Consider the following 22,277-nt stretch of genomic DNA (forward strand, 5'->3'; position numbering starts at 1 on the left):
ATCCGTTGTGACTTTCAGCCAGCGAAAGCTGTTTTGCCTCTGCGGTTTTGTTGACGCTGGGTGGAAAATAACTAGGCAGCGCCTGCACGAGTGAGCGAAAGCGCTCTCTCTTCATTCAGGCAGCCACCGTGTGGATAAAAGGGGTTTCTAGAGTCTGAGGGGAGTGTGTGTGTGTGCGTGTGTGTGTGTGTGTTGGGAGGAGGGGAGTGTCAACAGTGCAAATGCAGATTGAGGAACTCAATTTTGTTCGTGTGAAACGAAATTGTGCAATACACAATACATTTTTTTTTTTTTTTTTTTAATTCTGGCCTTAACTTTGCAGCAGTCAAACAACAAAACAATATAAGTTAGTGTTGGAATTAATAACATGTTTAGGAGTTGATAATAGCCGTAAATGACTGTAAAAAAGAGGGACCAAATATAGACATTCAAAGGTCCAGTATCCTTCTGCACACCCTCTGTGACATCAGAAAGGGCCCTAATACCTTAACAACACCTCCAAGGTGTTGGCTCACTTGAGACAGATTTTTTTTTCGCCCTCTCCAAATGTGAAAGTTCAAAGAAAGCTTCAGTCTCAACAGGAAGATGTAAACACAGGGCTAAATATGCCGTTTTGGGAAATCTGTCATTTTTTTGTTGGATAGTTACTCATGCAATTCTCTTCCTGTGGAATCCAAGATGAAACGTACCCATCTAGAACAGGCATGCCCAAAGTCCGGCCCGCGGGCCAAATCCGGCCCGCCAACGGAGTTTAAGTGGCCCGCGGCTTTACTCGGAATTCTTCAAAAAATAAAACGATCGCGATCTCCACCGCTGCTCCCCAGATTAGCTTTTTTGGCCCCCAATGAAAAAAGTTTGGGCACCCCTGATCTAGAAGCAGGTTGAGTTTTGGAGGGGGGGGTTAAATCAATAATAACCTTTAAAAACACACTTCCCACACTCGCAAAATCCACATATTTACATTCAGCAAAATAAAAACTGTCTTCCAAAAATTTGATGATTGGTCGTAATCTGACCTTTCCAATACCAGATACGGTTGTTGTTGTTGTTGTTGTTGTTGTTTCTTTTTCCATGAATATTGTATTTGAGGCTGTCGCGACGCCACAGCCTGGGCAGCGTTCCAAATCGTTGCTGGGGACAGCTGCGTTCTTGTACAACGGAAACTTTTTTTTTTTTTTTTTTTGCTGAGTCCTCCCTGGACGGATAAAAAGGGAAGTTTGCAGAAGAGAAAAAGGAAAGAAAACACACACACACACACACACACACACACACACACACACACACACACAAACACACGCAAAATGAAGGAAAAAAAGTTCAGATTGAGTAAATGTGACCAGCTGGGGTTTGAGTCATGAAGGCCTTGGGATAAGATCAGTGGCTGCGAGTTTGCTGTGTTCTATCTTGTGCATGAAGGCAACTGAGAGAGAGAGAGAGAGAGAGAGAGAGAGAGAGAGAGAGAGAGAGAGAGAGAGAGAGAGAGAGAGAGAGAGAGAGAGAGAGAGAGAGAGAGAGAGAGAGAGAGAGAGAGAGAGAGAGAGAGAGAGAGAGAGAGAAGCCTTGGTGGAGGCAGACGGGCGGCCGTCCTCTGGGGAAGATTCAATTATAAATGACGCTTCCACTCGGAGCCATCTTGGAATCCGTTCTTCTCGGCGAGATCTTCCTCACCTAATCCTCGGCAGGCCTCGGTGCGGCTCGCCTCGCTAGCGCAACGCCTGCCCGCACTCGCGCTCGCACTTGAGCTGGTGCGCGCCGCCCGCCATGCATTATGAATGACGCGGGAGGGAGACACTCGTGTCCTAATTTCGATAGCTATCGACGGCGGGCGCTGGCGGAATGCTAATTTCCGACCCGTCGAGGACGAAAAAGAAGAAGAAGAAGAAGAAGAAACCAAAATTGGCGACGGATTTTTATTATTTTTTTTTTTTTGCAACAATTTCGCCGACGTTATTGTGCGTCTTGCCTCGTCGCCGCTTGACTTTTCCCGGCACCTTCCCTGCCAACATTTATCCGTCTCCCCTTCCTCTTTTCTTTCTCACCCGTTACATCTCTACCTCGCACCTTCTCGCTTCCCTTTCATCTCCCCTGAAACATTTTCCCTTCCCTTCGCCGCAGCCTTTCTGAAAATTCCGCTGGTGGCGGCTCACAGAATTGAAGTCAGCAGACAGGTCCTCCTTTGTAGCCGAGGGCTGCACGCTCTCTCTCTCTCTCTCTCACACACACACACACACACACACACACACACTGCTCTCAAGCCTCTGAAATCCTCCTCCCTTGGCTCCTTCCCTCTCCCCAGCAGGAGAGAACAGGGCCCTGACGTCTCCAGAGAGACGACGGCGGGGTAGAAATGACAATGATTTCAAGGCGTTCCGCTCTGTCCCGCTCGCCACAACAACAGAGGTGGAGGAGGGTGGGGAGGGGGTGGGTGGGCTGGTAGGTGAGACCCTCCGCCCGAGTCTCTGCCCTTAATGAGGGGAGACTTGATACTGTTCACCTCCAGTTAACGTTAACCGGAGTCTGCGAGTCCGTCTATTCCCACTACGTCCACCAGGGGGCTAGGGGGGGGGGGGGGGGGGGATCTCGGAGGTGCTGATCAACTCAGGCAACTCATCACTGACGCCTCCCAGTGGGTCCCGAGCGGATGGGATTTCGTCCCGTCAGGCGTCGCTCTCACGGAGGAGAAGGAGGAGAAGCAGCCGTCCTCCCCTGGAGAAGCTTGCTAATCCCACCCGGTTGTCATAATTGAGCAGGAGTGATAAAGAGCCTGTGGGCCTCTCAGCGAGTGCGGCGACCCCACCTAATTGCCGGAGTAACCTACGCAGCTTCAGTCTGGAGAGCTCCAGTTAATCTGATGAATCAAAGTCGGGGTGTGTGGGTGCGCCGGCTGCTGCTGTGTGAGGTTGCTCACATCTTACTTGTTGCATTAGGAGCGTGATTTTGTAGATTTACTTGAAGAAACCTTAAATTTGACCTAATTAACGCACTGGTCAGTGTTTTAAAGCCTGTTGGGTAACATTTCTTAACAATTCTAAAAATTCTAAACTGAAAAAAAAACATTTTTTTTACAGTTACGCAGTTGTTTGTGCAACTCTCTTGTGGGTCGCGGACCTTTCCTGCATTGATGATAAAACAGCGAAAAACTTGTCAGTTATGATTAATTTCTTCATTTCTTCACGTGAACTCATGCGAAATGTGACCAAAAAAAAACAAAAAAAAAGGACTTTGATATCCCCGCTGAGCTCTGACTGGGTGGGCGGCGGTCTCTTCATTCCTTCACTCCAGCGTGTCTTCTCTCTTTCCTCGCACCGACTCCGATCGCCGGCGGTTTCCAGCCCGTGAATCCATACAGTGGGGACGACGCTTATTACGACGGAAGAACAGACAGCGTAAATCATTCAAGGCCGCCTGTTTTTCTTTGCGCGGCACAGCCGCCCGCCTGGCCGCCGCCCGTCACGACACACCGCACTTCATCAATCATGTTCCCAGTTTTTTCTTCTTCCTTCCTTTCTTTGTTCAGCGGGGGGGGGGGGGGCAATGGCCGTCGTTCTCCGTGACTGCACTCGCATAGACGGATTCGGCCTCCGTCCTTAAACTAGCTCCTGGCAACGGATGGACGGACGGACAGACGGGGGGAAGCGACCGGGGCCCCTTCCGTCCGTCATTCCCTCCCCGCCCCCGAGGAGGCGCCGGTTGGAAGGAGTGAATTATGAAATGATAAGAGGCCGGAAATGGAGATAAATCCCGGTGATTACGCCGCTCAGCGTCTCGCAATTCGATTCCTGTGACAGTGATTCCTCATTGTAGCCCGCGTGAAGGACAGCGAGCCTAATGATGCTGTGTGTATGACGCTCAGCGGGGGGGTCGGGGGGTGGGGGGGCGTCGCAGTGATGGAGTTCTTTTCAAAGTGATCGAGGAGCCAATTACATTCGTTCTCGCTCTCTTTTCTTTCTTTCTTTCTTTCTAAATGCCCTGTTTTGTTTTTGTTTGTTTCTCTCTCTCTCTCTCTCTCTCTCTCTCTCTCTCTCTCTCTCTCTCTCTCTCTCCCTCATTCTGCGATGGCGCAAAATTCGACCACATCAAACTGTGTTTGTCTTCGTTCCGCGTCCCCCCGGGGCGCCGGTGCTGCAGGAAGCCTGAGTGATAACAAGGGGGAAAAGAGACATAAAAGCACATAAACAATAACAACAACAGCGACAGCAACAACAACAACACACAGCCAAGGAGACGGGACCAAAGGTGTGTGTCAGTGTGGATGTGCACACTCATGCATGTGTGTACTGAATGTACACTTGAAGGGTTCTGGTGTATTTACCCACTGAGGTTTTCTACTTTTCGGCCAATCCGAAGCCCCGGTATCTTTCTTCTCCTCTAACGCGCACAAACACACCGCCGAGTTCATTGGTGGGAAAAAATAAAACTGCAATGATACTGAAAAAAGAAACGACAACCACAACACAGGGTTGTTGCATGCAGCGTGGTCTGAAGGCCGCTCACACAACCGGTTACCCAGTCGGACAGCGAGCGTGACAGCTGCTTTGGTCAGCCTCATTCCGTTCCAATGTGAGCTGAAAAAAATTGACGGAATTTGGAAGAGCGTGCAAAATGAAATCTAAACGTTTTCCGGAAGCGTTGAAAAAAAAAAAAAAAAAGCCCTGTGTGCAAGATTTGCCAATAGTAGACGTGTCGTCGGTTCAGAGGAATGAATGCAGAAGTGTGTTTAATCCTTTGCTCTGCATTATTAGTCTGTCGTGTTCGTCAGTTGGCGACGGAGCGGAGAGGTATAGGATGAGCTGCCCGATCTGCATCGACGCTCCGCAAACAAGGAAGCAGTGAAACATCAGCCAGCCACTAATCCCTGTTGTCTGATGTCCCGCTTGAGCTCATATAAATCTGATATGAACCGCCCAAAAAAAATAATCACAAAAACCCCCGGCTACCCAGCAATAAAGAAAAAAAAAGTCTTTTTTGGGGGGAAAATGGGAATCCTACCCGCATATTTTCTATTCCGTTCAGCTCCCATCTCTTGGATCCCAGTAATCGCTCAGAATCTCAATTCTCTGGCAGATAAGATTGCGTCCTGCCAGTTTTCCCTCCCCGTGGGCCAACTGCGTCAGAGCCGGTGACCCCGGTGAAAGGGTTTTTTTTCTTCGACCGTACCTGGCTGACGTCGCGGGTAAGACTGGAAGGACGGGATGGCGCTCTGTTTTCCTGGGGACAGGCGTCCTGACCTTCCGCCTCCCTGAGAAGCTCTGCCAAATAGGGGCCTAGGCTTTGACCTGGTCTCTCATCTTCAGTTTAATACTAGAAACAGATTTCGAAGCAGCATTTCCAAGTCTGTGGAGCTGCTGGATCTCCAATGCTGAGAATGAGGTATTTGGTTCTGTTGGATCATCAAAGAATCCTGATTAGCTTCTTTTTTTCCCCTTTTTTGGTTCAAGAGGGGTTTATATCTCCCATCCCAGTACTCGCTAATCAATGGAGCCCCCCCATACGCCGCTGTTAGATTTCAGATGGCTCGCCTCCAATGCCCAATGGCCACGACCACGTAGCATTATTCAGAGACGGAGATGAAAGTCCCCTCTGATCCACCAAAATAACATCTTGTGCGCTAATCTGTTTGTAGGCTTTGATTCCTTTGATGATATTTTCCCTGTAGTTGCCTCTTCACCGGGAGGCGGGAGGGGGGGGTCAATGTTGATGAAGGCTCCATTTTTTTTGCGCGGCTCACTTGAGAGTTTTCACCCCCCCATTCCCCCCGGAACCTGAAGCGCGGCCGCCAACGGCTGGCGGTAACTCGCTCCTGCGAGAGAAGCTCGCCAGTGGCTTCCAAGAAAGCTGAGAGAGAAGGACTGGGTTCATTTTATTTAAAGGACCAGCCTGGCAGATATAGTGGCATCCAGTGGGGGAAAAAAAGATAGATATTCACTTTACTTCAAATGACTTTGTTTGTGCTTGGGTGGAAGCATCGATGCTTTCTTTGCAACATGGTCAAGTGTGATTTCCTCTACTTACACTGACAACTGGGCCCTCAGTGGTGACATACAGACCCTTGGTCTAAACGAGTTTGACACCCCCTGTTTAAAATCTGTCACCTAAAATTTTGGATTTTCTTTTTTTCCGACACAAAAAAAAGGAAAAAACCAAAACGCGCCAAATGAAATTCGTCTCGCTTACAACTTCACAGCAAGGGCTAACGACCGGGGGAGGTGTTTGAGGTCTGCGTACGTTAAGTAACGTCGGAGATGGTGAAATATTCCACGTCTTCAGCCTCTCACGCTGCCATCTAATTAGTCTCCTTGAAGAGAGGAAAGGAAAAAAAAACCCTGGTAATTATTCATGTTAGCGCTGGTTGCGTGTGCGTGAACGCGCAGAGGCCTCCTGCTCTCTCTCTCTCTCTCTCCCTCCTTCTCTCTCTCGCTCTCTCTCTCTCCCTCTCCCTCTCTCTCTCTCTCTCTCTCTCTCTCTCTCTCTCTCTCTCTCTCTCTCTCCGAACACTTTGACGATACTCATGACCTTGCTGGTGAATCACGTTAGCAACAATTATGCGCCTCCACAACCTCATGCTGATTTTTAACCTTTTTTTTTTTTTTTTTTTTTTTTTTTTTTAATTTTAACTTAACTCCCGGTTGAGCGTCGGGAAATCGGTTCCCTGCTCCGGAAAACGTGACGCGCTCACGGTCATTCCGCATTCTGACCCTGTCGCTAAGGTCACGTACAATTGTCTGTGACAATTCTTGACGATTTGGACAGGTTTTTTTTTTATTATTATTATAATTTCCAACGCACATGTTTTCACCCTCTTTTCTCAAATCGGGTACGACATTGCGTGTTCGCGGCGTCTCCGGCCCGCCTGATTCGCGCGTATGACTGTTGTTGTGTTTGCGTGCGTGCACTTCGTGCCCGACATTGTCTGCGTGAAGCGTTAAGCAAATCTCAATGTGATAATTGGCTCCCCGGGGTGCTTGAATCTTTCGCCGCTCGTCGTCGCCATGCAGGAAGGAGCGGGAGCGTGATGGGCGAGGTTGATCGCCGAGTCTGCCTGAACCTCTTTTGGCGAGGAGGAACTTTGAGGATGCGAGACAGCGGGGACCAATCCCGCGCTAGCTTGGCCGCAGGCTGCCTCCCTTGCTTTTTTTTTTCTTTTTTTTGGGGGGGGAGTTTTTTTGCGCTAGCTCGTTTGGGCATGTTTTGCATCCACGCATGATATCATGGCGGAAATGAGGCCATGTGAGGCAGGTGAGATGCGACGCTGTCGCCATCGTCCCGGAGAACAAAGGGAGGAAATCTGTTATTGCTTTTGAAATGTAAGGAAATAAAGTCACGCCCAGAGGAAGCAACTCTTAAGATCTTCCCTTTCTGCTTTTAGAGCGTTCGCTTTGAAGAGTGCAGCCTCAAGGGGGCGCTCCTTGTGTTAGTGGGGTCCCCTGTAAATGGCGAAGGGTGGTTTGTGGCTGCGAGGACGTCTGACGTTGGCTGAAAATGATCAGTGTCTGCGCCGGTTGCGTTGCACATGAAAGCCGCTTTGCCTTCTGGTAGAACTTTTTGAAAGAAGTCGTGACCTTGCTAGTAAAGGAGCAGCGGCAGCGACAGATGTACCAGCGGAGTAGAATTGTGTAAGTAGTTTCCCAGAAACATTTTGGATCTTCGCAGAAGAGCTTATTTAGCCCTCTGTTTACAGCCTCCTGTAAAATATTGTCAGATTTTGCCTCACTCTCCTTGTCTGAAAGAAAAATCATTGACGTCCGCTCTGGTTGCATACATTGTGAAGTATTTGAGCGCTGCAGCCACAATCTAGTATCCAGACATCATCGCTATGCATGATTTTTTGAGTCAGGAAAAACCTGCAGGAAGCATGATTAGCGGAAAACCAACTCATTGCTGGGCTTTCCACAAGTTTGTAAGGGGACTAAAGGAAGGCGGCCTCAGAGGACGGGTGTGGTCACTAACTTGGGAGAGTAATCAGTGCCCTTTGTGACATCACAGAGGGTTGATTAATTTATGGATGGGCAGGATGGAGTCACAGATTGTAGTTAGAAAAACAGTGAAAGGTAGAATTTTGCATAGTTTCTCATGTTAAAATGCTTGAACCTATTTATTCTATATAATAGAACATCTTCAGTCGCCGACTATCGACGGTCGACTCTGGACGGAGTGACTCCCTTCGTCGCACCTCGCTCCCTCTCATCCATATGTTGCCGCCGTCCCTGAGGTACGACGGACCGTGGAGCAGATTGTTGGCTGCTTCACCGGGGGTTGGGGGGGGTTAAAAAAAAACGAAATAAAAACAGTGAGACAGCTGGGCTGCCGTCACAAGGCCACGCAGATGTTCAGGTGACTCGCAGAGGAGGAAGCAAGCGGAACGGGACGGGTGGCGGGAGACGGAGGGGAGCCAGGTGAAGTCGAAGGGGAGCCACCGACCGACGGGGAAGGAAAGCAAAAAACAGAAACGTGCATAAACAGAAAAGTCCTTATAAGCCGCGGGAGTCTGTTTTAGTCCGTCGTATCGACCCGGCCACAGGTCTTCCTGTCTGCCCGTCTTCCTGTCTGCCTGCCCGTCTGGCTGCTGTAGGTCTGGACGCTTTTGATCTCTTGATTATCTTTGCCTTAAACGCCGGCGAGACGTCTAAGCGGCTCAGCGGCGCCTTAATTCTGGCGGGCGGCTCCTCTGGGGAAAACTCACAAGACGGAATTGAAGTCGGCCCTGCAACCAAGTAAAGAAAGATTGTTTTTATTATTATTTTATTTCTCTGTCTGCTCAGCGCTATAAAGGAAAATAAATCCACAAACAACTTTCATTTTTTTGTGTTTTTTTTTTTTTCTTCTCCGTGGCTCGCGGCCGAGCTCGATCCAATCAGAAGCTCTAATCTGACACCAATCTGCATAGAGGCTGATGTAATGAGTGAAAATTTCATCCCGCTCTACCCCCACTGGTACAGCTGCCCTTTTTTCCTTTCGCCGCATTTGTCAAATTAAACCAGACGAAGCTTCTTCGATTTTTTTTTCCCCTTCTTTTTTTTCTTGCTATTCCTCCTCCTCTTCCCCTCCTCGTCGTCCTCCTCCTCTCCCTTCTCCCCTTTCTTGTGCCAGCCTTTGTTCTTTGGTTGCAGGTCTCATATATAATACATGAGGATTGGGAGGCTTATCCGGTTCTGGTCATACTGGCTTTTATTCCCAAGAAAGGAGCTATATTTAAGAGAAGGATAGGTCAGAGATGGCGCCGGGGGAACTGCTGACTTCTAGCTGGAAAGGTGGTGGCGGCGGCCGCGGTGGCTGAATACCATTAAACACCTCAAAATGGAACTGGACACAATTACGCTTGTAGCGGCACAACAGGCAGCGGTTGCCAAAGAATTACGTCAGATTTAGGAATATGGATTTGGTTTTGTCAGAACAGCTTCCTGTGTTTTGGTGCCCCTGCCGAGCTCCCTGGTGCCTAGTTAGCCGTCTTCGCACTTCCCAAAATTGGATTTTCGCAAGCACTTTTTCGCCCTTAGGTTTCCTGTGCCATACTTCTCACTCTGAACGCCGCGTGAATTAACAAAGAACGACTAGCGGATACCGCTCGCTGCTAACTGTAGCTGCTAAATCTTGTACTTGTACTTGTGTGCATGTAACAGGAAAACCAAATCAAAACAATTGAAAAACACCAAGAGGGACCTCCTCCAGTTCGCTTTGGCCCAAAATACTGATGAAGGTCCTGATATTTCATGTGCTTGTCTGGAGGTTCAGCTCATTCAATCTCACCTGCAGGGAAACGATTTGTTTCGGTGCACGTGCGTTCACTCACTGCTGTTTTCTAAAAATTCTAAAAAAAATTTAAAAAAGATAAAAAAAAAAAAAAAAAAAAGTCTAAAGATTGGTATCATTGCACATCCTTTTTGTCTGTTAATGAGTTGTTGAAGCAAGCCTTTTAATTTGCATTTCGAAGGAATGAAATAACTGCAAAGACTTCACCTAAAAAGGTTTGTAGGCTGCCTTGTTGTGGTGTTTTTTTTTTATTGTTGTAACAGAGTTAATGAACAAATTGTTGGCTGGAAACTGTTTTAAATGAATAAACTCGTGCTGAACATTCAGCTCAGGTGACGGGAGAGCCGCTTCCTCTGATTGAGTCTTTCCAGAAGTTTCCCTAACGAGCAGGAAACTTGGCTACTGCAATAATTTCGAATGAACCTCTACTCCTTCTGGTAGCCACGTAGCCTCATGTTTAACCGCTTTTCCTCTTGTCTTTCTGCAGCGGGCACCACCTACATCTTCGGCAAAGGAGGCGGGCTGATCACGTACACGTGGCCCAATAACGAGAGGCCGAGCACGCGGACGGACCGGCTGGCGGTGGGCTTCAGCTCCACCATCAAGGACGGCATCCTGGTCCGCATCGACAGCGCGCCGCGTCTGGGCGACTACATCATGCTGCACATCGTGAGTGCCGATTATCGCTTGCCGACGAGGCTGTTTAGCGGCGTGATTTCCACTGCAGCTCCAGCCGAGCCACTTGTCTAATTAGACCGGGGCGAAACATCTGGCTGCAGCTCCTTCCAAAGTGCCTCTCAGCCACTTAAGAAAAAAAACGCCTCAATATTTCAGCCGATGAAGAGAATTCACACTTCTATCTGTGAAGTGCCACACAATGAGCAAAGAGTCCTGAAAAATATCTATATATAATACTACTAATAATAATGAGCGGAGTGTGCTTCAAGGTTTTATGGCCTGGGTTGCGTTCACGTCGCTAATTTATAGAAACACTGCAGATTTATAAAAGAAAGACAAAAAAAAAAAAAATGAAAAAGTTGCCGCCTGCCTCCAAGTCTTTGCTCGCCGTCCTGCTCTGGAATAACCCAACGCCGCCGTTCCAACTGACTCCAGGCTATGAATAATGAATGCGGCTCCGCATACATATGCATTGCGTTCCGCTACCCACCCCCCACACTCTCCCTTCACCCCCACCCTCCACATGTTGGTGTTAGATGATAGGAAGCCGAGGGGAGGGGCCGGAACCCCTCGTCCATGGGAGGCGTCCACGGTCCACGCGGCATCTTAATAATCTCACTCTGGCGACCTTGGCTCTGACCGCTTTACATAAGCGTTAAGCATTTACATAATCATCTCACTCGACGGGAGATGAGCAGAGGCGGCGACGGCGTGCACCCTTTTGTTTTTGTTTGTTTGTTTGTTTGCTTGTTTGTTTTTTCGCTTTTGAAGCTCGTAGCCTGTGCTGACGGCGTGCAAAAAAAGAAAAAGCGGAAGAAGAAGGTGGGTAGGCGGGAAAAAAAAAAAGAAGCAGATTGAAAGTCTTTTTCTTCTTTAAGAGCTCCCCTCATCTCCAGAGTGGTGGCCATGTGGTGCAGAGGAGCCGCCATCTGCTTGGCCAAGATCAGGGCCGACAACAAGGGGCCTTCGCCTTCACGGTGGTGGCGTGTGGGGGGGGTGGAGGGTGGAGGGGGCAGATGAGGGAGGGGCCAGTGAGACGCCTGCGCAGGTGAAGGGGCTTGGAGGCAGTGGCAGGATATAAAGACACATGGAGACGCGGCGACGCGGGGAAACGCCTCCCTGCGTCTCTAACCGACTGAGTATTTGCAAGAGCCCCCTAAAGGAAGACGGAGGGGATGCATTTTTAATTCCACTCCCCCCCGCCTTGCTACGATCACGGGCGCTGCTCGCCAAGCGGGGTTTCTCTTATAATTTGGCTCCGAGTCACCGGGCGGCGAAACGTCTTCATTCCTGCTGGTCTCAGGGTGCGAATGAATTTATTTAAAAAAATATATAATAATATGCAGCAACATGATCTGAACGCGGCGCTGCTAATATTTCACATGATTTATAGACAGCCGGCGGGGGTGCACAAACAGAGCGTGTTTTCATTTAATATTTAACAACGACGGCTTCGCCCCACGACTCCCGCTAACACCCGGAGACAAGCGCCAGCGCGCCGGGGCTCGATTAAACCCGTTGTTTCTAACAAGGAGCTAAAGAAGTGCTGGACTCTTACCTCAGGTTAACAATAAATAATGAATAAGTCCTTGACTGGGAATGCAGCCCCGCTCGAGTGTGTGCAACATTACGCCGCCAGTGAGAGAAAAAAATTAATTTAAAAAAAACACAGCCGAGGCGTTCGTTGTCCGGCCGCAAACGCGTGGCTTTTTCAACTCGCATTTGCACATTTATTGCGGCCGCACAGGTTTGTAAGGCAACTCCGTGAACTCGGCGGGGCTGCTGGGATCATGCCGACGCTCCAGACGACTCTGAGAAATGTCATTAGACGGGAAGAGCTAATGACGGGCGAGAGGCCTCGCAGCGACTTTGCACTTCAGTAATGAATCCGAGGGAAAAGGTCAAAGGTGCAGCCCGCCTGTCCGCCTCACATCTGCGCCTGAGCAAAGGTCACGGCAGCCCCGGGCCCATTACCTTATCTTTTGCAATTATGAGGGATATATATATATATATATATATATATATATATATATATATATATATATATATATATACATATACATATATATATTTCTATGAAGCAGCTCCTTGCTTTTGAGACACAAAATACATGATTTCTTCACTCAGACACTTTGTTCAAACATAATCGTCCGTGTGCTTTTCTTCTTCTTCTTCTTCGGTCTGCACAGCCGCAAGTCGGCTACAAAAAAAACGACAAAAAGAAAATTGTCTCTGATTAGTCTGCCACTTTTTAATATCGAAGGCTTTTACCCTTCCATTGTAAATGCAAGAAATTGAAAAGGCCGTCAACGGAGACATGACTCAGTCTTGGTAGGTTTTTGCCTGTTTTCTCACATCACAGTCTCGTCAGTGCAACACATTAAAAAGTTTGTCCCTCCGAATCTCTCAAAGCAAGTCAAGAAAATTTAGTTGTCCCCTTATTTTCAGGTCCTACTCGGAATCCCAGCATATTTTAAGGCAATTCCTAATCACCGGCTCCTTCATCACACACCCCCCTCCTCCTTCTCTCCCTCCGCTTCCTTCATTATGCCGTCTCAACGCCTCCTCCTCCTGATTAGCTCACGGCTTGTTTGGCAATCGTGAATAAAAATGCTGATTGCAGTGTTTACATTCCAGCCGCTAAGAACAACTGCACGCCCGGCTTGAAATCTGAGGGGGGCAATTAGGTGTAATTTGCAGAGGTGAGATTTTTTTTTTTTTTTTTTTTCGTTCCCCTTACCGCGTTTTCTCGAGCCTTGGGGCTCACGACAGCCGCCCCCTCCACCGAGACGACTCGGCGGCAGCGTCTCGTATCGCGTGGGGGTTAAAAAAAAAAAAAAAAAAGACCCAACGCAAATCTGATCTGAATGGGAAATGAAGCAGCAGGCTGCGATGGGGGGCGACTCTTTTGGTGTCGGGGTGTCAGTCACGGCAGGAGGCTGAGGTGCGTGCACGTGAGAGAGGCGGGTGCACGGTAGACGGTAGAGGAAGACTCCAAGCTGGAGGTTAGACGTGTTGGGAATAAACATATCACACACACACACACACACACACACACACACACACACACACACACACGCAGGAAGAGAGAGAAGAGAGCAAATGCCCTCAGGATCTTATCGCCACTTCATCATTTACGTGGGGGAGATAAAAAACAAAAAAAACGTAATTACAAGAGCAGCTGCCACAAACAGGAGAGTCTGCTGACAATGTGAAGTCGGAGGCGGCGCAAAGGGAGTCACTGTATTGGAGGCTGAAGTCACAAAACTTGTACATTTATGCTGGGATAGAATCAGCTTTTTTTTTAGGAGAACAGACAATTTTCGTTGATTGAACTGGCGACTTGTCCGGGGTGTCACCCTGCCTTCGCCCTAAGACAGCTGGGATAGGCTCCAGCAGACCTCCGTGACCCTGAATAGGAATAAGCGGGTATAGAAGATGAATGAATGATGAATGGGTGAATGATTGAACTGGTTTAAAATAGTCACAATGAAAATAGTGAAATTTCTTTGTTGTTTGCTTTGGGTTGGCATCGTCATAACACAGTGATGGAAATCCTGACTGTAAAAATAGTTTAAAATATATAAATATGGGACCTGGCGCATGTTGTAATCTCCACTTTATTACATCTCTTATTTAATTTGGCTTTGAAGCAGCTGTTGGGTTTTTACAGTTTGCGCTGTGCTTTCAAGCCAAATACAATTTACAAGGTTTGCCATTGGAAGGATGTTTAATTTGCGTGAATGAATCTGGAAATTTCCTCGTCTACAGCCTGATTTCTAAGTTTTTAAATAACCTTTTAATGACCTTACCTTTTTTTGCTGTCCTTCAGACTGAAAACACTTTGCCAACTCTAAACTGGAGGCCCTAAAAAATGAAGAAAAACAAAACCCAGCTAGCGGCAGTTGAACAAAAAGTGTTCAGTAGGTAGTAGCTAAGAAGAACGCTGCTCAGGTGCACAGGATGAACAAATATTTGACAGGGACGAAAAGAAGAATTCAGGAGTCCGGCGGTGGCCAGTGGTCTTTGTTGTTGGCCACTTTTGGCTGTGGAATCGTTCCGAGAGTAGCCCTGAAACCCTAACCCTAATTCCAGCAGTAACCCTAACCCTAACCCTAATTCCAGCCTTATCGCTAACCCTAATGCCATGCAAGTCTATGGGGTCAACAAAAATTTTCTTCCTCCAAGGTGGGGCGTGACAGAGAAAGTTTGAGAACCACTGCACTCGGTGGACCTAACACACACACAGTACGTTATACATATTTAACTTGGGCTACTTCTTTGTTTCGTGACGATTAACTTCTCTGCACGACACCGCCCCCTCATGGTTTTTCCCCCGCATTTCCCTCACTTTGGTTGTCACCAAAGACACGTCAGATATCTACCTTCCCCCCCACCTAACCCCTTGAAAACATACATTGACAACCAATTAGTCCATTTCAAGAGAGAGCGGTGGCGCTTCGCAATTCCATTAGCCACTTGAATTTCCCTCTCATGCTAATTTGCGCCGGCAGCGTAATTGAAAACCCCGCCGGCGCAGCCACTCGGCCGCAACTTTTTGAAGGCGAGATGAATGGACGCGGATTTGCGCGCGAGCTCGGCCGCACTTTTCCAATTTTCGCCCGCACACGCACACGCACACGTCGACGTCGAAATAAATTACATCAGGTGCTTTAATTTTCTCACTTCTTCACCCACATGTCTCTGATCCCTCCATCCATCATTTCCCTTCTCTGCCTCCACCCTGTTTATATCCAGCCCTTCCTGGTTGCCCTCCCGCCCTCCCCCCACTCTGTTTGACACACCTAATAAAGGATGTTTGATGTGTACCTGCTTGCATTAGCGCGTATATGGCCGGCACACGGATCGCCTCTATCAAGTTACCGCAGCCCCAGCGGGGTGGGGGGTGGCGAGGCAGATATATTTGCGGTTACGGCTCGTGGCCTCTGATAACATTACGGCCGCTTATTTGTATTTTCTCGCCTACTCCCACGTTCGATCGGAGCTGCGGCTGCCTTTTGGTCCATTGTAGCATTTAGCAGTTATTAGCAGGCCGCTACGTCACCGTAGAGCCAAAGCGTTATTGGCACTGGTGCAGGTTGCTCCTTTATGAGGTCAGTATATAAGGACCGGCTTATTGGCAATATGTCTTCATTTTTTTTTTTTTTTTCCATCGGGGATAAGGACAGGACAGGAAGGGGGTGACACTGTTGACAACGTGACTGTTCCACAGCAGGCGGCGCTTAAGTGGCAGACTAGTGACCAGATGGCGGTAAAAGCTTCACACCCCATGAAGATTTTTCCGTAAGAGAGTTTTTGCGTCGCTGGCATGCGTTTAGATTCCGAGGTTTAAGGGCGTCACGGGATTTGCATGTAATTAGTCGGAGGGGTGGGGGTGGGGGTGGGGGGGGGGGGGGGTGTTCTGTTACGAGGTCAAGGGATGCGCAATAAGTTGTTTATTGCTGGTTTTAATGGATGCCGCCAGCTTCTGTCAGCCAGTTTTTATGCCGTTTTTGGGGCGTCACAAGTGAAAGCAGCAAAATTCCCCTGAACGTTCACTTATCCTCTCAAACAAATACTGAAAATACCACAAACCCAGATGTCACCCCGCCGAGATTTTGTACATTGTGTTCGAGCGTTCCTCCCGTTTTCAACCTCGACTTCACCCGCCTCCCTCCTGCTTTCTTTCCTTCCGTCCGTCTGCTTTCCTCCAAATTTCACATTGCGGTGCAGCAACATGGATGGTTGCGACAGTCGCATCAAAACGTCCCACTTTGTGCTCCGTGAAATCAACTTGCCGAGTTCTTTGTTTCATCCTCCTTGTGTTGCTCTGCCGCTTGCATTGCAATCCACGGCGAAACGGACGTGCTCCTGATGGGAAGCGCGCCAACGACAGTTTATTTCGCAGTTTGTGCAACTCCTCAATATTTGAATTTAATTCCGCCGCATTTATGATAGAGTTTATTTCAAGTGTTTTATGAGCAGGGCAGTGGAGAAATCTCCACGGGCCTTGACAGGAAATGGTTTGCCGCAAAAAAAAAAAAAACCTCGCTCCCCCGGCTCTATGCATTTTAGATGCAGCGGCCGGCTTTATTAGCGCAGCGCTGAAATATTTATGCACAATAACTCAGACGCCACTCCCACTATCGATCGCCGCGGCGTGTCACAGCGAGGAAAAGCCCTTTTGTCGATGGAATGAGTGATGGGTAAATTCCATGAAGTCGCCGCAGCTGCGGGGGGGGAAGGGGAGGGTGCGCATGTTGGCTCCCCGTCACCCTGTCAGAACTGCTCGCTGGAACGTGACGGGGGAACGGCGGCGTTCCTAACGTCGTTACAGACACCTGTGGGGTTTGTTCCGCCGAGTCGGATTTGCGGCTCATCGGGAAGGTTAAAAAAATTAAATAAAAATATAGCGGGATCATCGCCCTCCGTTCAATAAGTTCGGAGGGGAGCTCATTTTGACGACGGCAACGATAAATAACGAGATGATATCACTGAGTCAGACTCCGGATCAGTCGCTGCTCGACGTTCTTTATTAGGAGCCAAGTTATTAACCCCGCAAGGCAGTTGGGGCTCCATAACACGAGCAATCAGAATAATAATGATAAAGAAAAAAAACAATCTAATCAAAAACAGGAAGTTCCTGCTAGCTCCTAAACAGTTGAGCACTGGCGGGGCGGATTCTGCAGTGTCGCCAGTTTGCACAGAAATATGCAACAGAAGAGTAAAGAGCAAACAGCACTAAACAGTTTTCTCGAGACCGCGGCTAATGGCAGAGCACTGGGTTTTACAAACTGAGGCTCTTTATGAGTTTGTTGAAGAGTACGCCATTAGAAAGCTAATGGAAATGGAAAAAGGTCGAAACAAAACTTCCCTTTAATTGCTTCAAAAAATCCCTCGCTGGCTTGAGGCAGGTTTGATCTTTTTTTGGGGGGTTGGGGGGGAACAGCAAATGTGCAAAATCTTTGGTTACAAACAGGTTTTCTGAATTAAGTGACGAGCTCACCGACCTGAATAATAGCTGCTTGGCCAGCCAAAAGCGTTTTCTTACATCCTCCCTCCATTTCTCTTCTGGTTTTGCTTTCCTTTGCTTCTTCCTGTGGCCACATACCACCGTCCTATGACATAGCTACGCTTTACTGAACCATTTATCTGCACCAAAGGTTCTCTTTGTGGAACCTCAACAATTTTTTTTTCTTTTTTTTCCTTTTTTTTTTTAAACAAACTTTCAAAAGTTTGACACTTTATCGGAGCTCATGTCCGGACTCAGTAAGCAAGCAATCAATAATTCTACCTCGCCTGGTTGCAGATCTCGGTCACCTTGTCAGCAGGTTTAAATCACAGCTGATCTGACAAAACGGACACCTTGATGCCGGTCATCAGTCGCTTTCTGTGGGTTTTTCCTTCTTGTGCTACTCTTCCATGTAAGCACTAATCAGACTTTGATGCAGCGCTCTGGAGCCAAGACCTGGCCGAGAGACTAATAATGAAGTGGATTTTAAAAATTGCAACACAAACGTGTTCTTCTCCCTGACTTATTAGTGCAGCCAAATGAACCCGCGCGAACCTGGGAGGCTTTCGAGGCCTGCGGGTAGCTCACCTGCTTTGCCTATTAAATAATCCACACTCGCAAAGAACTTTACTTTGGAGAGGGGATGCGGATAAATAAATCTGTGCGGTTGTGCTTCGCAAAAAAACAAAACAAAAAAAAGGCCAAACTACAGCACAGTCAGGGTTTTTTTTTTAATACGTTTTGCCCGAAGCCATGTTGCTAATTCTGACAGAATCACGGAATCTTTGTTAAAAATAGAAAACACGGTCCAAGTCCAGCCCCCCCCCCCCCACCTCCCTCCCCCGGAGACTCAAGAGCGGCATCACAGAAGTTTGCAAGATGACACAGAATAACGAAGACCGAGTGGTGGTGATGGAGGTTGGGCTGGGTGGGAGGTGAGTTGCGTGCATGCGGGCACGCGTCTATTATTTAGAACTGCGGGACACCTTTTTCTCCGGGTCCACAAGAAACAGACAAAGGAGGCGCGGCCCGACGCGCCTTACACCGAAATCCTTTTTGCGTCTTGTCTTTCTCACGCCCGCGCAACGCCTGGACGCACACGGGAACACATGTAGCGCCGCTTCGTACACTCATCGCTCCTCGCTGGTCGTCCACCCGCCCGTCCATCCGCTCGCTCCCTCGCCTCACTGCTTACCGACACGTGCGTGTATATATATACAAACACGGAAGCACACGCGTGCCCCCCCCCCCCCACTTGAACAGCAGCGGCAACACTTCAAACATGACACAAGGGGCTCTCCGGGAAGGAGGGTCGGGGTTGGTGAGGTGCCTGCCACTCATCCATGTCATGCACAGGCACTTCTCTGGGACCATTTATTCATTCTGTGGTTTACACACACACACAAACACACACAAACACACGTATGGGTATGTGTAGGCATGTATCCCTCCCATCATTTCTTTTTATGAGCGTGGGAGCAGGCGACAAGCGCCGGCGCTGGACAAGCAGAGTGACATTATTACAATGTACCTATGCGGCGGCTCGCCCGCCGCCCTCGGCAATGTATATTTCATGGATTAGGATGAAAAATTCAGTGCGGAACAACAGCGTGCCCCCCTCCATCCTTCCATCCCTCCTCCTCGCCTTTCTTTGTGCTCCAACAACCCGGCCCCGCCCTCCTGCCTCCACCTCCGTCGACCGCCCACCACCGCCCCATTCCCACCCCCGAGGGGAACGCTCATATTTTCTCAACTCGGTGGAAGCGCATGAATCCCATCCTGTCGGAGCGACGGTGGAGCGACGGTGAAGAGACAGAGGGGGGAGATGAAAGCGACGGAGGCGTGCGCGCTGTCGCGTACGGCCAAAAGTAGAACAAATACAGGGGGGTGAGTGAATAGCATGAGGCGGGGAAGGCGGTCTGAAGGAGTCGGTGGGGGTTGGGGGAGTTGGGTATTATAGAATTCAGACCAGGATCATAGGCGGAACTTGGCTCGGATGATGGAGCCTCGGCACGTGAGGCCGTGGATTCCAACCTCGTGTGTTGTTGTTTCTGCCGTGCAAGCCCAATTCCCACATACCCCAGGCTGGCAGGAGTAGGTTCTACCTTTGGCTCGGTCCCGCCCTGCTCTTCTCTGCCTCTTGCCCTCCATTTTGCAAGCGTTATCCTGGCCGTGTTGACAGAAGCCACTTGGAATCAGAGTCCAGTTGTGCTTTAGGAAGAAGGGACAGAACGACGATACTTCAGGGACTTGCGCTAACGTTGCGCCCCTTACGTTGGGTCATATATTCATTGTGAAAATGCATCAAAATTGCATCATTTTCAAACCACCAGCCACCAGTTCTTACTGGAACCGCCCTGACTCGCGGTTGGCTCCCACGTTGGCCCGACATCAACATTCCATCAAGGCAAGGTGGCTTCCACCCAGAGGGACGCGGCTACCTTGAGCATCTGGCGAAGACACGCCGAGGCTCTGCATCGTAGCAGCAGTTTAGGACAGATTCATTAGGCGGCATAGTTTAGTGTACCAACCTGGCTCGCCAGATGGAGCCTATTTCCTAAAATCCTTTGAATTTCTTGCACGTATCCATCTGCTTAAGAGCCCTTGGAAAGTGTTTGGCAAGGAGGAGGCTACATCTGGAAGGTGACGAGGAGAAGTGTCCGCCCATCACGTTCAAGAGGCCAAATCAGATTTGTCGCTGTGCCGTGTGTTGCCCACGACATCTTGCCAAGGCAGGTTTCAGGAGTGAAGAGAAACACTGTTGCCAATACAGAAAAAAATGTTTCCGTCACTTGTTTGATGTGAAAATATTCAGACACACCTGGCACCTGTGCGACGTCCACGCTAATTTAGTTAGCAGTCTCCGTTTGTCTTTAATTTTCCGCCAGAAAGTCGAGCAAAGTCCCCAACTTTTTTTTTTTTGCCAAACTCAAGTGCAAATGCTTCTGACAATCGTTTGTGACGAGCACCTATAAAATATCAGAGGACTGCTGTCGATTTACAGTGCATCTGTCGCAAGAAGGCGCCGCAAGTCAGCTGCCTGCAGCCAGTCGGCGCTTTCTTTCACCATCTCTAAACTGAACATTGCGGGAAGAGAGGGAGAGAGAGAGAGATTGTGAGGGGGAGGGGTTGGGAGACGAGGGGCGGGGCACATGGGTGGGAAAAAAAAGAGAGAGATTCACATTTTAGCAAATTGACTCCCTTTCGGATTATCGACAAGAAGGGGGGAGATGATGAATTGCAGGCCTGCTCAAGTGATAAACGTCAACATTAGAAAATAAATCTAGCGGAAAGAAGCCTCCAAAAAAAAAAAAATCTCTGAGCCCTCAATATCAGCGGCGGCGAGGCAGATTGGCTGTCGTGCGCGCTCTCACGCACACGCACACACACACACGCACACAAACAGGCGCGGGCGTGAGTACACGCTGCAAAATGTATTCAGGGAGGATTAGAAGAAGTTTTTTTTTTCCTCTCTCTCTCTCTCTCTCTCTCTCTATCGGTCCCTCCCTCCCTCTCTCTCGCTCTCCCACCCTGCCTCCCCCCCTCGTCCTTACGCTGATAAAGAAAGAGGGGGATCAAATCTGAGTTGCGAAGGAGGGAAAATGTGAAAGTGAGTACCTGCGCACTTCACCCTGGAGTGTCAGTATGTATTTATTTAATCCTCCCTCCATTATTGACTCCCCCCAGTGGCAGAGCTCTATTGACGTGGGGCCAGGAAGTAAAAAAAAAAAGGACTCCCGCCCGTGTCACCACTTACATGTACCTGGGATATCCAGAAAAAAAAAATCATTTTATTGATTTGGAATGTATTTCCTGCTAGATGGCTCTTATACGCTATTGTTATGAGCGGCTGAAGGTTAGAGGCCCGTATCTCTGAGTCCTATTGATCGCGGGGGGGGGCAGGCAAACGGCCAAGGACGTTACAGCCAAATCTTCCCCGTCCTCGTCTCCGGTTCCTCCCCCTCGGCCGCTGCTTCCCCCGCGTCTCCGAGCTGCGGAAAAACCTTCGCCATTCATAAGCGCACGCACGTCTCCGCACTTCCCGCCAGGTCAAAAATGGGGTCATGGAATCCAGTCGGATTGGCCGCGGCGGGTCAAAAGCAACAGGGTCGCGACCTTTTCATACAGACGATGCGCTCTTCACGAACTGCGAGACGTCCGCCGATTGGTTCGGCCTCCTTGGTGCCGCAGAAGGTTAGAGATCGGGAGACGATGGCAAAGTGAAACAGGAGAAATCCACGATTTACTTTTGTTTCTCATTTTGCTGCATTTTTAATGGGATGTAATAAAAGTACCTGAAAGCGCAGATCTGTGTTTTAATTGAGGTTCCACGAGTTCAGAGTCACGAGTTCTTCGGGGGGGGTTTTTTGCCGACGAGACGATTTGTAATCGTTGTTTCTTTCAAACGTTCCTTTAAAAGGAGTCGCCCCCTAAATTAAAAAAAAAAAAAATGTGTCTATGAATTTTAATAAGCGGTGATTAATTGGAAGGGAAAAAAAATCTCTCGTTCTTGCAATCTCTGTCTTTTGTTCGGCTCGAGCAGACGTGCGAGCGGCGTAGTTTGAGATTGTTGTGGGATCGCGAGGCTCCCGCTGATCTGACATATGACTAGCATCGGCAAATATATTAAGAACCTATTCATATAATTATCAACATATAACATAAACATAGTTATATAACACCGGGATGGAGCATGGACACGACATCAGGTGGTGAAATCTTTCTTTTTGTTTTTTTTATTTAATTGATCCCTGGGGTTCTTCAAGTTCTTCAAGGGTTCTTCGAGTGAAACAGAAGGAGAAATGAAGGAGCCTGAAACCCAAACAATCAGTCCCACCAC

The 22,277-nt window shown here is 48.7% G+C and overlaps 1 protein-coding gene across 1 annotated transcript in view; it reads left to right on the top strand.

Moving 5' to 3' along the window:
• The window catches only part of nrxn3b (neurexin 3b), a 272,751-nt gene that overhangs the window by 191,894 nt on the left and 58,580 nt on the right, over nucleotides 1-22,277 (top strand). Inside the window, exon 17 of the mRNA XM_076048392.1 lies at nucleotides 10,235-10,416. Within this exon, the coding sequence (XP_075904507.1) occupies nucleotides 10,235-10,416 (182 nt within the window). The remainder of the gene's footprint in view (nucleotides 1-10,234; nucleotides 10,417-22,277) is intronic.

This window comes from Nelusetta ayraudi, unplaced genomic scaffold, assembly GCF_046127955.1.
Source record: "Nelusetta ayraudi isolate G7.1 ecotype Tasmania unplaced genomic scaffold, CSIRO-AGI_Nayr_v1 ptg000100l, whole genome shotgun sequence".
Classification (NCBI taxonomy): Eukaryota; Metazoa; Chordata; class Actinopteri; order Tetraodontiformes; family Monacanthidae; genus Nelusetta; species Nelusetta ayraudi.